Source organism: Thamnophis sirtalis, unplaced genomic scaffold, assembly GCF_051295495.1.
Source record: "Thamnophis sirtalis isolate CommonGarterSnake01/CBP01778 unplaced genomic scaffold, rThaSir2_p1.2 scaffold_11, whole genome shotgun sequence".
NCBI lineage: Eukaryota > Metazoa > Chordata > Lepidosauria > Squamata > Natricidae > Thamnophis > Thamnophis sirtalis.
Genome location: NW_028261391.1, coordinates 49,619,377 through 49,634,976, shown reverse-complemented (window position 1 = coordinate 49,634,976; position 15,600 = coordinate 49,619,377). Strand labels below are relative to the sequence as shown.

Genomic DNA, 15,600 nt, shown 5'->3' with positions numbered 1-15,600 from the left:
TCAAGAAACATTTTACTTTTTTCCAACTAGTCTATTAATTTTATACATTAATACACAAATTATTTTGCCTTTATTTTAAATATAATATGACATTGGTTGCTAGTAATAATTTGAGAGTAAATGTGTTACTGTGATCCATTGATTTTAATAAAATGCATGGAAATCTCAATGGCCTGCAAATGCTCGATTTTCTGCCTCTGTTTCATTCTTTTCATATGCATGAACATTTTTATTGTGAATATGACATACCTGATATGTTATGGTTCGGTGATCTGACTGGACTGTTAGGCAGGGAAATACACTTAAGCAATAAAAAAGGCTTGGCATTAGAACTTCATTTAATAAATTTGTTCAGCACAGGAGGATAAATGAAAAAGAAAAAAAAAGTTTAAAATTAATCCAGTACTTGACACAAATGCCAAGGATACAACTAATCTTCAGCATGATCCACATTCTTATCTCTAACTATTCCAAGCAAAGATCACAGCTCTGCAAGTAGACATTATATTCTCCAACATGCCAAATTTCATACCTTTTTAAAAAAAAATAATTTTCTAAAGACATTTACAATGGCCCAGTCAAGAAACAGCCAGAGACCAAAATTCACTATTATGCAAGTCAAAGAGAACAATAGCTTTTTCCTATCTATCAATGGGGAAAGAGAGATTGAGAGCATACAAATGCTGGCTGTCAAGGCGGCCTCCCTCAACAACCAAGAAAGAAACCACAACTGATACCTGATAGCAGCTAAGCAAAGCAAGATCTGAGACAAAAGCGCATGAAATCATACATATCAATATGTGACCAAAAACCCTCCCCCTGGTAATCCCATCCTACAGTCCAATCTGCAAATCCCCTAGGTGTCATGTGAGTTCCATCTTCAAGAAGCATCATCAGGTTGGTATGCAGGACGGTTGGCCTTGACCACACCAAGCACTATCACCAGCATGGGCAGTAGATGGTGAGAACAAAATTCCCTTTTACAATCTCTCCTGTACTTAAAATTTCCCTTCCCAATTACCAGCCCCCCTCCCCATTTTAATGGCAGCTGAAAGCAAATAGCAAAACAGAGGCTGACACTGGCAAACTCACTTAGAGAATATTTGGAGTTAAAATGACAGTAAAATATAAATGTAAATATAACATAAATGTGTGTAATATTGTAAAGCTATTTTCAGAATGTTCTAGTTTGATGTTTAATATTGTACAGGAACATGTGGTACTATGGAATGGCATATTAATAAGCAAGTACACTTCAGAATGAAACTTGATGAGTTGTTTATGTGTTTTTCATAGTCAATAAACTGAAATTTTAGTTCTTTTTAGGGGAGATTCAGTTAGCAAAATGACTTTGCAAAATGACTTTCAGTTTGCAAAATGATTTTTTTAATGTATTATAGAGTCTCTTCTCCTATTGCTTCCTGGATGATACTATATTTGAAGAAATTAAAGGGCATGCTAATTAAAAGACAATAAGATGGAATATAGTGACAATATAATTGAAAAGAGCGTTTTATTAAAAAATAAATACTAATTATAAATTTATGTAAGTTTTTAACATAATTGTTCTTCAAAAGTTTTTCTCCAAATTCAAAATAAATGTTTTTCAGCAATAGTTGTCTCTGGACTACCTTACTTCCTTGGTCTAGCAGAGTACTTATGTCCCTGTAAAAGGGAATAACCTTCTTTCGAGAAAATGAAATTTAGTTCTACTATAAAACATTTGCATTCACAATAAAATGTAACTAAAAGATACTTTTTAAAAAAAAGCCATATCAGGAAGCTTTGGGCGGTACATGTTGCAGGGTCACAGTACTATGTGTACCTAGATGGATACATGTTACCCCTCTGCTCCGTGACCAATGTTGGTTGCCAGTTTGCTTTTGGACCCAATTCAAGCTGCTGGTGTTGACCTTTAAAGCCCTATATAGCATAGTCAGGTTATCCAAGGGACTGCCTCTTTCCTGTTACATCTACCCATCCCATGAGGTCTGGCAAAAATGGTATGCAGCAGTTACCATCTGCAAAAAAGTTCCATTTGACAGAACCAAGGAAGCCATCTTTTTCTGCCATGATATCTATTCTCTGGAAGATCATTCCTTCTCAGGTGAGATTAGCCTCAAATCTTATGGCCTTCCAGGAAGCTCTTAAAAAGTGTTCTCCCCCCCCCCCCCGCCCTGCCCAGAAAGGCTAGTGACTCCCTGGTAATAGAAAGTAGGAATATTGGTTGTATTATATGTAACATCTCACCTTTCATTGTCTTGTTTTATCTATTGTTATAATTTTAATGAGCTTATTCAATTTTTAATTCCTGGTTTTACTCTACACCATTAAGATTCACCTCAGGTGAGATGGGCAGTCAAATAAATTTGATAAATATTACCTACAATCTAAAATTCTTGCTGAAAGAATTGCTGAAAGATTCCTGGATTAAAACACAACACATAGCAGAACAATACAGATTAAAGGCCCCATTAATTTCTCCATGCTTTTCTTTCAAGGAATATGATGTTGTTCCACAAAAAAGAACTAAATCCTGTAGTCACCAAGAGAAAGAAACCTGCCTTCCATATAAAATAAGAAGGCATAAAAATACAGGTAGTTTTCTTTCCTTCAGAGCACATACATTTCACAAATTAGGACCAGTGTCAGTTTTAATTTTTATAGCAGACCTGAGAAGTAAACTGCAATTTGAGACATAATAAAAACCAAAAGTAAAGAAGAATGCATTTTTTAAGACTATGAGTACGAATTTGGGCACAATTCTACAAAAAAATAGGAGCAGTGACATATTCATTGCCACCAGAACCTTACTTTAAATAATAGTATTTTCAGTCCTTGAACAGAAGTGGTTGTACTTCAACTGAAAGCTGAAATGCTTGGACAACTAAATTTAGCAGTTGGAAACCAGTTGCTCACATATATGTTGTTAGTAAACCTCAGTTTAATGACTATACTTCATGCCATCATAAAATACAAGTAGTGACTGAATAATTCATACATTTTCTTCATATGTTGCTGACACTTTCCATGTTGTTCTTCTTTCCTGATGAGAGAAAGGACCCTATTCAATGTCCACTCCCAACACCTGGCTTTGCATTATATTTTTTCCATTATATTTCCAGGCCTGCTACATCCATTTAGGCTAGAAATGTCAGGTAGCATTTCAAGTACAGATAGTATTTAGGTGGATCATGAGGTGGTCCATTTATTTTACCTATAATTAAAGTAGGGTATTTATAGCTGATTATGAGAAATTTGTAATAATATAGGAAGCAAACAAGTAGATTTCTAATCAGTGTAGAGAAGAAGGGAAATAGCTGACTAAAATATTGGAAAACAAAGGTTGAATTAATTTGTGTGCATAACATCATGTAAGATGATATATGATAGCACTGGGTAATGCCCAGAAGATGTTCTGCAAACAGGCCTGAATACAAAACATTTTCAGGTTTAAATGACTGATACATTTTGTTGGAAAGTAGCTGAAAAGAAACATCCGTGTTTTGTTCTGTCATAGTATGCTAACATTATTTGAGGACAATGTTCATATTCTGCATAGTGTACAAAATTAAAAATGAAAGCTTTATTTGAGGGGTTTTTTACATATTTACTTTGTGGTGCCTCCTTCGGTCCTTGTGCCCCAAGTGTTCTGACCCCCCCTTGTCCCACACCAACACACACTCTGAGCCAAAGATAGGTTACGGCATTTAATTAACAGGCAGACAGGTCCTTGGCAGGAAACCGGCACAGACAAGCTTGGGCAGCAATCCAGCACAGATAAGCCGTGGCAGTAATCCAGCCTGCCAAGTTCACCATAATGTTCTCCAATATTCGTTCCTGTGTTGACTTCTGCAAAAGGGGCGTGTGCACAAGCATTCCTTTTATAGTCTGGAGAGAAGCCTAATGACCACTAGCTGGGTGCAATTACCTCCTGTAATTGCATAATTGTTCCTTACGCCTATTAGCTCTCCGGTGCCAGGCATCTAGGAACAACTCCCTTGGCTCCTCCCCACTGCTGACGTCCGGATCACACTCCCTTGTCTCCTCCCACTGGTCCAAGGCTCAGACACCCCCTGGTGGCCAACCAGCCACTCTGCGGCCTGCTCGGAGTCGGAACCCTGTCCAGGGTCCTCCACATCCTCCAAAGCCGATTCATAGGGTCCCTCGCTGTCGGAGTCTGTTGGCAGCTCCAACAGCTCCTGCTGGGCCACAACACCCAAGCATGTGCTTAGTCTGCTTAATAGTTAATAAACCACTAGCAACATTATTCTAAGAAATCACGAGGCAAAATAGTTATGGTATAAGAAATAAGAGGAAATCTAGTTTACACTAAACTATTCACTATCTTGCTTCTGCACAGTCCATATACTTCTTCACGTACACCTTTTGTTTCTTAAATTTTTCTGCTGTCCCTTTTAGAGAATCTCATCAACTCTATCCAACTATGACTTTCATGTCTTCACCCTTATTTTTGTCCCTTTCATTCTTTCTTCATATATGAGTGTTATGATTTGTTCTTCATCCTTTATCTTTATATGATGAAAACATTTTAACATGCTTCATTCTTAGCTAATTTTTGTATTCAATTCACATTCCAGGAAAGGATAATATTTGAAGCTCAGAGTTGAAACGTTGGGTCTTGGGTGCTCTCTGGGCTTGGTTGTTTTCTTGCAGGTATTTCATTACTCAAACTAGGTAACATCATCAGTGCTAGTCTTTTCTTTGTTATATTAGACATATCTCTGGGAAATACTCCTACTGGCCACTCTCTCCATGTGCTCTGGCATGATGGTCTGTGCCAGCTGTTCCTTGAAATTTGCTATGATATGCAGATACTTGTTTAATCTGAAGTGTGCATTTAGAATCATGAGTTTTGTCATTTTTTTGCCAACTTTCTTGGGCTATTTTCCATCCAGCTGTGCAGTTGACTGGAAGTTTATGTCTGACCATGGTAGGTAAGGACTGCTGTCATAGGCATTCATGCATGAAGAAAAGTTGTTTCTTGGTGGAAGTGTTCTTGTAGGCAAATTTTTCTCATTTGTGTGCTTTCTGAAGCATTTGACACCCATATGTGTCAAATAAAGCAGAATATTTGTAGCTCAGGGTTGAATTGAAGAATCCTTGGCACTCTCTGAGCTTGGTTGTTTTTGCAGATGTTTCATTACCCTAACTATGTAACATCATCAATGCTAGTCCTAGTTTGTGTAATGAAATGTTTGCAACAAGCAACCAAGCTGAGAGAGCACCAAGGACTCCTCAATTTACATTCATTCAGTATCCATTAATTTTGGATTCCATTTCTATTCATTTTACTATAAATATTTCTTAATGTCTTAACGCCACTGAACTCAAATTACTTTTATGTTTCTCCTGACATATGCAATATCTAGTTCTATCCCAAATGATCCAAGGATTCATTTTTCTCAATATACCACATATCTTTCTACTAGTATTTGCATGAACCCCAAGTGCATAATTTAATCTATTTTTTTCTGGTTCTTCACATTTAACATAATTTGCAATAATTTACTCCTTTTTATTTCCAAACACAACTACCTCAAACTTTTATACATTAATGGTCCAATCCATATTCCTTATTGCATAATGCAGTGTATATAACATTTTCAGCAATTCATTTGGGAACTCAAACAAAATCACAGCATTGTCTAGAGTCCATACATATCTCTGTTCCAACATACACAGTTCTAATGTCACCATAAACATCTCTATACTTTTATCCATACAGACATTATACAATATTGTGTTATTCCAACCTCAGTTATAATTGATTCATTAAGCTTTCTATTTCATTTCCATCATATAATACTCATAGTGCAACCAGCAATACAATTCCAATTTGTATAAACCAATAAGCTTAATAAACCTTCTGAACTTTCTAAATTTTTGTTCATTATCACCAATGATACTTTCTCAATTTTTTTTTACAAATATCTGCTCAGGCACATTTAACAAACCAATGCCCCTGTGGTTTTGCATTTATTTCTACTATAAGTGCATTCAGAGAGCTGTCAGATTCAGTCTTCATACACACATTAAATATGTTGTACAGCCATTCTATAAACAAGCAACCTCCATATTTTAACAGTTCCCCTGTTACAGCTGCAGCCTCACCAATTTTCAGTTGTCACAGCATTTATGACTTACTTTTAATCACATTTTTAAAAATATTAACATTTATTCCATTTGTTTTGATTCCATTATTTTATATGTCACTATCTATCCCATAAAGATCATAAAAATAATTTCCCATCATTTCCACACTCAAGTTCAACCTTAAATCATTTTATCACATTCATTTTTAATTCTTATTACTTGGTTAGAAGTTCCTTGTTCAGCTTTTTCTACCCATTTTCAAAATATTTGTAATCTTAAGTCTTCCTTACCTTTTTGACTACCCATTTTTAATTGTTTTTAAACATTGTGCAATATCTTTCTTTAACTACACATGATATTGGTCTAAATGCCGGTCTATTCCATGTTCAGAATCTCCAATCGTCCTTGTATTCTTCACTAATTCAACCTTCCAGCTTAAGGAACTAGAAGTCATGCTTTTTAAATCATTTTTCATGTATACATGTAAATAGATTTCAACCAGGTATCTGAGATGTGATTGCCTACCCTTTAATTCACAGAATATGATAGCACTTTGGGTATTCTTCCAAAGGAGAGTAGAGTTGAATGACCAAGAAAGTTCATAAACAATTTACAGTAAACAAGCTGGGTGACTACGAAGGTTACAATTTTCATGCCCTTTCCAAATCATGTTGAACTCTAATTCCATGCATATATTTCCTTACCTAGAGCCTCCTAATTAGAGTGGTGAGAGCTTATTTACAAAAATGGCCTCTATCACCTCCATTAGTTCACTTTCCTGCAGGGATTCCATATTATCGTTGTACATTTTTCATTTATTTCTCAACAGATAGTTGTATTTCAAATTAAATACTGGATTTAAAAACTAAAATTAAATTAAGGGGACTTATTTGAGATGGAAAATCATTATTTAAAAGAACTTTGCCTGGCTGTATGCCAGCTTAAAAGAATGAAAATGGCATGTTCACAGGGACAATGTGTAGGAGTTACTTTTGGAGACACGAGTTCTCGGGGCAAAGATGTCACTTTCAGCATCAGTTAATCATTCGGCACACCCAATCTACCAACAAGACATGTATACTTTTATATGGAGAGCTTTTATCCAGCAAACCATTTGTTTCCTATAAAGTCCAAATAATGCAACTGAAACAAACTTGTACAGATTGTAAGTACAGCAAGAAAACACAACTGTTCTTATTAATGACAAAACGTGTTACGTTGGATAGAAAAGTATTCAATTACAACTCAAATAACCTACTTTAGTCAAAGAGCAATGGTATATCATGGTCCGTGTATCTGAAATTCTTCTGTAAACTCATGTCTCCTCTGCTTAATAACAGAAAAATTAAACTAAGCTTCTTCTAAAGATGAAACTCTGGGGAATCCCAGGAAACAAAAGAGTAGGAGTTTCAATTCTCTCTTCTCGCTGAGAATAGATTCTGCCTCATATACCCACTGATGTATAGTCATCTTAAAAGAGTTGGTTAATTTCCAATGGGAAAAGGCATAAAAGAATAATCTCCTTATCTTTAATGGAATGTTACTGAACTAAACAAAATGACTCACATTCAAAACAAGTAGAGAAAAGTCTTGTCTGTTTTGCCATGATAAGAAACCATGTTTAGTACACAGTGTGCATTCTACTCAATCTGCTAAATATGAGAAGTCTTTAAAGCCAGAGACAGGAAAGCTCCAGATGTTTTGTAGCACTATTTGCTAAACAATAAAATTTAAAAAAAGTTTTTTTTAAAGAAAACAGACTTTCTAACTGGATTAAACAATTTTATTTAATGTCGTAATTCAAACGCAAGAGTTATTTCCAATAAATCTGGAACTGCAAGAAAATTCATGACATTTCAAAGCATTTTACATATTGGTTAAACTTGAAGGTAATGCACAAGCTTTCATTTTTAATGCACTCTTCATTTGCTTCTTTTAGTCACAAGAAGATCAAAAGCACCCTCTTTTTTTAATGAACCATGGTTTGTCAACACATTCTTTGTTAGTAATAGCTTATTAAAATCAGCCAAACTCAAAGCCTGACAATATTAAACCAGCTAATAATATTTATGACACAGTAAAATAGATATTTTAAAATGCAAATTAAAAATAGCAATAAAATTTAAATTGCTAACAACTGCATAGCTGAGCCACTTTGTGAATAATTCTCCAAACACATTCAGGAAATCATCCAGATCCATCAGACCATTTTAATCAGTGCTAACATAGTAGAAGTTTATATTGGTCTTCAGTATAAAACTGATGAAAGAGCAACCGTCCCTTAAGACAAAACTTCGTAAGCCATCCCTACCTGGAAATCAGACAGGAGAAAAAACCTATGGAAATCCAATTGCATTACCCAAATTTACCCCACCTAGCAACTATTAGGCAGCAGGGTGAAACACGAGTTCAGTTACTTCTATTTCTAATATATAGTGAAGCATTGCTAGTCATTTCTCTGCATTTATGTTGAAATAAAATGCCTACATCTATTACCCAACTCCCTTTTAACTAGCCTGTTTTCCTGAAAATAAGACCTCCCTGGATAAAAACCCCAATTGGGCTTTTGAATGCATGCGCAAAAAATAAGCTGTCCCCCCAAAATAAGCCCTCCCCGAAAATATTGCAACACAGCAGCAGTCATGAGGTGACACGTTTGCTGTCTCTTGCACCTCAAAAATAATAAGACCTCCCCAAAATAAAGCCAAGTGCTTATTTCAAGGGTCAAAAGAAAATAAGGCCCTTGTCTTATTTTGGGGAAAACATGGTACTAGATTGTAGGATAGGAAAAAAGAAACAATAAACTTTTGTAATATTAACCTTCCCGCTAAACAGCATGTTTTCTAAATTGGCAAAGTACAACATGGGGCACTCAGGTAGACCTTGTTGCCCTTCAAATCTAGACTGCCACCCCACAAAATTGGCAGAAATAAATTGCTTTCTCTTTCAGCACTCAGGCTCTGTAATACATGGACTGTCAGGATTTTTATCCAGAATTACATCATAGGAAATACATATAAATTTAGTAAATAAATAAACCAACCTGACATTAAAATAGCAATTTCAGGTTAAAGGGGCCATCATTGTTGGGGTTTTGGGGTTTTTTGGGTTAGACTTCCTTCTGAAAGGAAGAGTATCACCCTGAACCTACACTCTATTTGTTGATGCTTATTTAATATTGAAGCTGTTTTCAATATCCTACCTTTCTTGATTTTGCTGATGTATCTCTTAACACCAGGACAAGCCAAACTAGCAGTCCAGATTCCATCATGAATCCATTGACCTCAACCTAAAGACCTGTGTTTGGAGTTTCCAAAGGATAACATCATTTTCTTTTGAGTTCTTTCCAGTTCCTTTGAATCCCAATGGAATCCCAATGGAAAACTGGAGGGGGCACATAACTAAGGCCTGATCTTGTAAGGAAGCAATTTTCTATTGCAAGAAAGAAGGTAGTCATATGTTGCTGCCTACTTTCTAGCTCCATTCCTGTCATTCCTAAAGTGATCAAAAGTTTGGAGACTAAACCATATGAAGAATGGCTACAGATTTTGGGTCTGGCTCAAAAGAAAAGAAGAATTAGGGTTGACATGATAGCAGTATTCCAGTATTTGAGGGGCTGCCACAAAGAAGAGGAGGTCAAATTATTCTCCAAAGCACCAGAGGACAGGACAAGAAATAATGGTTGGAAACTAATCAAAAAGCGAAACAACCTAAAATTGAGGAGAAACTTCATAACAATGAGGACAATTAACCAGTGGAACAGCTTGCCTTCGGAAATCATGGATGCTCCAACACAGGAGGTTTTTAAGAACAGACTGGACAGTCACTTGTCTGAGCTTACATCTATTACCAAACTTTAGACAACTAGTTAGGAAAACATGAAAAAGAATGAAGGTAAAGAAGAAAACACAAAGATGCATCATAATTCTATACCTTTAAATTTTAGATAGCAGAACATCCATTTTATCATTTCATCCCAAGATAGAATTTCACTAACAATAGTGAAAATCTATTGGGGAATAGTTATGACAGAGTATTTGAAAATGTAGACGTTTCCTTTCCTAAATAAGATCTAAGGAAAGGACAAATAGTATAAACTATGACCTAATATCCTTGAGTTAGCTGAAAGGAAATCAACTTCCTTCAGGAAGAAGTCATTTTAGATAAATAAAACGCTTTTCAACTCATGCATCTTCCTGATAAAAAATTATAATGTACTCAATATCCCATTCCTTCAAAACCACCCTGAACTAAATTCTATACCCCTGGAACCAAGATGAGATGGAATATTAATAGGAAACTAAATAGGGACGCCTCTCCCCTCCTATCCTGGAAAAAAACAAACTAATAGGATAATACATTCCAAAATATATATATATTGTATGTAATACTATACAATCCTAACGTCATTCATGAATATGCAGTTTTAATACAAGGCAAGAAACTCACCAATAAAATCGGTTTGGTGTGATCCGTTCATGCATGATCTGCCATCTCCTTCCAAAATCCATAGAACTGTACAGCTGAAAGATATTAAGAATCAAATTTATTGAAACTGTAACTATGGCAGACTTAGTGTTAGTCCGCTGTAGCAAAGGCAATGACATATTTTACTATACTTTATCTCTTGCTAAATAGCTACACTTAAATGACCTTGGCTGATTTTCAAAAGATTAAATAGTGTTGTAGACTTGAATGGTAGGCTAGATTTTTTTAAAAAAATCAAGCAAATAAAGAACCAGAATGAAGTCTTATGGGGGTGGCGATGATGAAATTACTGTGAAACCAACTCCACTGTAAGGAAAATTGATATTTAAAAAGACTATGCAGATTGTGTGTGTGTGTGTGTGTGTGTGTTTAGGGAGAAAGAGAGAATACAAGTACAGTAGTACTGCTTTTTTCAGATCAACTAAGTGTTCTTTGTGAAGAGAATTGACTGGTTGAGTGAGAGTGACTGGCCCAAAGTCACTCAGTCAGGTTTCATGCCTCAGGTAGGACTAGAATTCATAGTCCCTTGGTTTTTACCCTGGTGCCTTAATCACTAGATTACACTGGCAAGAATAGATCTGCCATTTTCTTGCCATTTAATGGCAGGCTGGAAGTTGCACATGGATAATGTCGAAATAAATTTTTTGCTGAACTTCTTTTCTTGAAAATATTTTACTGCAGGAGTCAAACAGTATTTATATATATTTGAAATTTAATAATAAAGGTATTCCGACATTGTATTTAGAGCTTTCATTATTATAACTGATAGAGAGACAAATTGTTTCAAAAATGTATTACTATGTTCACAGTTGATAATCAACTCCCAATTTTATTAAATAAAATCCTGCTGATGTTCTGAATTTTATGTCCTATTCATCTCATCTGGTGTGAAACCAAACTGATATTAAACTATAAGTACTCAGTTTTTTCAGGCCAAACAAAGAAAGCAGTATCAGCAATCATAGAAAGTATTAAAATAAAATTAGCTATAAATGTAATCAGAAAAAGAATATTACCAGGGAAACATATAAAATCTGGACACAAAACTAGAAACTTAGAATGACTATCTTACATCTTAACAGAAGTACTTGTAATGTAGGGCCCACTCTACAATTAGTTACAGTAAGACAAATATTATATCATCAAATATACTTTCTTTTAATTCCCTGTATACAGTATATACTTCTGGAATTTTCTGTTTGATATATCAGATGTTGATATTAACCACTTTTACTAGCTAGTGCAATGCTTTGGATCAGCCTTACAGTCTTGGTTATAATACTCTTCTGAGGAAATCATAATTACTAATCATAATTAGGAATTACACCTTTGCTTTTGTTTCTAGTTGGTTGGAAATTATTTTGTTACTTTCAAGCATGGTGAAAGAACTTAGTCAATATGTTTGAATTTATCCTGCATTTATTTTGAATTTGTTTGAAATGTTAATACATTTTGGATTTAAACAGTGATATATTTGATGTAAGTTTCTTTTGTTGCTGACGGTATGATACAATTGTGTTTTAATGACTTTTCAAATATGTTTATTACTAGTTGTTGTTAGCTGGAAATGTGATGTATAAGCTTTAAAAGTAAAGTAAAATAAGATACCAATTATACTATATCTGGGAATATTCCAATATTATTCTAACAGAATAGATGCTATTTATAACGTGTGAAAGAAAGAACACACAAGTAGAAATGGCAGAAAAACAAAACACAAGTTTATAGCCTCCATAGCAACACTGGTGCTAAAAAATTAAATGCTTTGATAGCGATTCACCAGAATATATCAGAGAATGCCAGAATGTCTCTATAGGCACAGCTAAAAGCAACCCCCTCCAACCTTCCATCCTTCTTATAGGCACACATTCGAATTCCATTATGTACTTTCCAAGCATGTTTTATTAAAAAGCAAAACAGGGAGAAGGCACAGTATCCCCCAAAACACTGACAACATTATGGAATATACACCCAGTTGTGTGTGATAATGTAGTTGTCATCTAGCCAAACATAGCAGTGTTTGAAGAAAAACTAAAAGCCCATCTACATAGTTTCCTTGTCCCAGCACTGCATTCAACAGATAAATTGCTAAATAAGCGTTCTTGAAAAAATTAAAAAAGGGATCTAGCTATGTAGGTGTGTATAGGTAAGGCTTACTATATTTTTTCTTCAATTATTTTATAGATTAAAGTTAAATTAATAAATCAGAATAAAAATAGTTATATTTCAGTAAAGTATGAATAACGTAATTAAAATGAACTTCAAAATGTGGTAAATAAAGTGACTGCAGAAGTCAGGTCCAGTGTCCCTTGAAACCAGCAAATGTGAAATGCAAATCAGTCAACCTACTGAAAACACTTACACAAACACACAATATATACCTGATAATTAATATATGCAGCCCGTGACTGAATATAAAGAAATGGTGCCAAAGCAATTCTCCTGCATCAGTTGGATAAACCTCCTTCTCTATCCTAAATAATCCACAAGGAACATTATGCCTAAACAGCATGTTCAGACTGGAATACCTAATGCCATCTTCAGGATGACTTATGCTAGAGATAATATCTGGAGGAATGTCCTTGGCAAATGATTGTAGCAAATAGGCTTCCAGAGAGTTGAAAGCAAGAACTCTTCAAGAAATGCACAACCATGTTGACTTGCATGTATCTTGGGAAAAAAGCCCATCACATAGAACTAATCTATAGAATTATAAATGATAAAATTGAAAATCCATAAAGGTAATACCCTTGTTACCTAAATTTGCTAATAAGATGAAAAACTAAATAGCCCATCAAACTTTAATAACCACCATTCTGTATATTTATTCACCATGGCTTCCAAGAACTACAACTGCCCAGCCTCAATTTCCATTGTTATTGAATAAGGATGGTGGATATATGTTTGGGCAAAAATGCTCAAAAACTCACCCAAATAAAAAAAAATTAGTTTAGAGTCAAGACCGAGCGAATGCACAGGGTGAATGCTATGGTCAAAAATATCTTGCTCAAAAGGAAAAGATAGTGAACGCTTACGCTTGTGTGGGAAGGGAAAAATTCTTCATGTATCACTGGAAAGAAACAATCAATTGTTGTGGTCTTCTTCTTTTCTACAAAGGACTAGAGCAAGTGCATTTTATTTGAGTTGAGTTTTTATCCATTAAAAAAAAGGTTTCCTGTTATGAAGCATTAATCCTTTCATTGGAGTTAATCATATGCCCCACAATTTCAGTACTTGTTCAGAAGCATTCTGTCGATCTTTGTGGGAACTCAGCAATGCTGATGGTTGTGAAGGAGGAATATTTTTTTAAAATAAATAAATAAATTTTGATTTCAGAATGATTCATGGTAGATGGATTAAACTGTATAGTTTTTAGGTAGATTTACAGAAAGAGTTAAGGAGGAGATTTGTTTGATAGTACTGGATTTCTTTCCTTCCATTCTAGCAGTCACCTATGAATTTCTATGGAAATTAGATGATCAAGAAAAGCAGCTGTTATACTGTGGTATTCTTAAGAGGGAGAGAAAGAAGCTCCCTTTGGTTCAACACAGCCTGCACACTATTAATCATGCATGCAAACAGAAAGGTCAATTACACATTATTTAAAGTAAACCCATAAACGAAAGGGTTTTTTGAGCATAAAAGTGGCATGCTCTTGCATGTGGGACCCAGAGGAGATGTCAAATGCAGCCAAGAGAAATAAAGTCATTTGCAATCAGTCACTATGCAGGGTGAAGGAAAGCAAGCTGGTTTGTTATGATTTGTGTGTATCATTTTGATATGATGTTTTTCTGGTGTCTTTCAAGATGACATTACAAATAATATATCATTCCAGGGATCAAATATGCAGATTTTTAAAATGTGCATAGACACACTACCACATGGAATAACATATGCTACTATAGCAGCATTTTCTCATTTTCCTTTTCAGCTCTATATACTGTCATCTTCTTATGTTCAGTCCTTGGAAGAAATAAGAAACTACTAAATAATAGATTCTAAATTCAAGGAAATGTATTATGCCACCGCACTGGGAAATATTTATATTAATTCACCTTACAGAAATATTATATTCTTTGCAATTGTATTAAGAAAATATGTAGTTAAGCCTTTTCATTTGACTTCAAGGTTTTATAATAAAAATAGAATGGAACATGTTGTAAATATAACATATCCAGAATAAGGAGTACAGTACAATATAGTACTGATTAACAGTATTAATATTTGGTAGGGGTAATACTTGGTAAATAGAATAATGAGACTATCTGGCAATTTAATTGAGATGATTGATGAAAGCAGAGTTTATATTTTCAGTATTCAAACCATTTATTGTAACTGGTTTGAAAAAGGGGATTTTAAAAAGAATATACCGGTTTTGAACTTACAGTTTCTGGTAATCAGAAATAAAACTATTCATAAAGATATTTTTATTTTTTAAAAATTGCAGTGATTAAAGGTTTTCATGACAGTTTTTTTAAAAAAATACTTTGTTTTTATTGTATATTAAACAAGGTGCCACTTTTTGAAGACTAAGGATGCAAATTATGGGATCTAGTTGAGTAATTATGAGTTCACAAGATTATTTTGATGTTCAATTTCCAAAGTTAAGATTTCCTGATCTCAAAAAGCCAAATGTAGCACTTGGAACTTCTTTCCAGTTTCTGCAAAAGCTCCAGCATGTGGTTATTTCAAGGATTGTAACTCTGATGCCTGAAACAGTCACAAGAAAGTATACTGGATTTAGTTAAAAAAATACATTTAAAAAAAAGATTCAGTATATTTTTTCTCATTTCTACTTTCCTGGCAAGAACCAGCAGAGTCTTGATTTCTTAGAAGTTCTAAAGATGGAACTTTCTGAAATGTCCACTGCAATTTACTCCCTTTTAAAGTTACCTTAGAGATATGTGATATATATTGAAATTGTGGACAGTAAAATAAAACAATGTAAATATGTCCTAACATTCTAGAGACTAATTAACTGTAATTTGCTTTTCA

General features: G+C 34.5%; 1 protein-coding gene across 1 annotated transcript in view; it reads right to left on the bottom strand.

Moving 5' to 3' along the window:
- The window catches only part of SORCS3 (sortilin related VPS10 domain containing receptor 3), a 716,202-nt gene that overhangs the window by 226,073 nt on the left and 474,529 nt on the right, over positions 1-15,600 (bottom strand). The window contains exon 5 of the mRNA XM_087725809.1: positions 10,567-10,640. Coding sequence (XP_087581935.1) covers positions 10,567-10,640 — 74 coding nt within the window. The remainder of the gene's footprint in view (positions 1-10,566; positions 10,641-15,600) is intronic.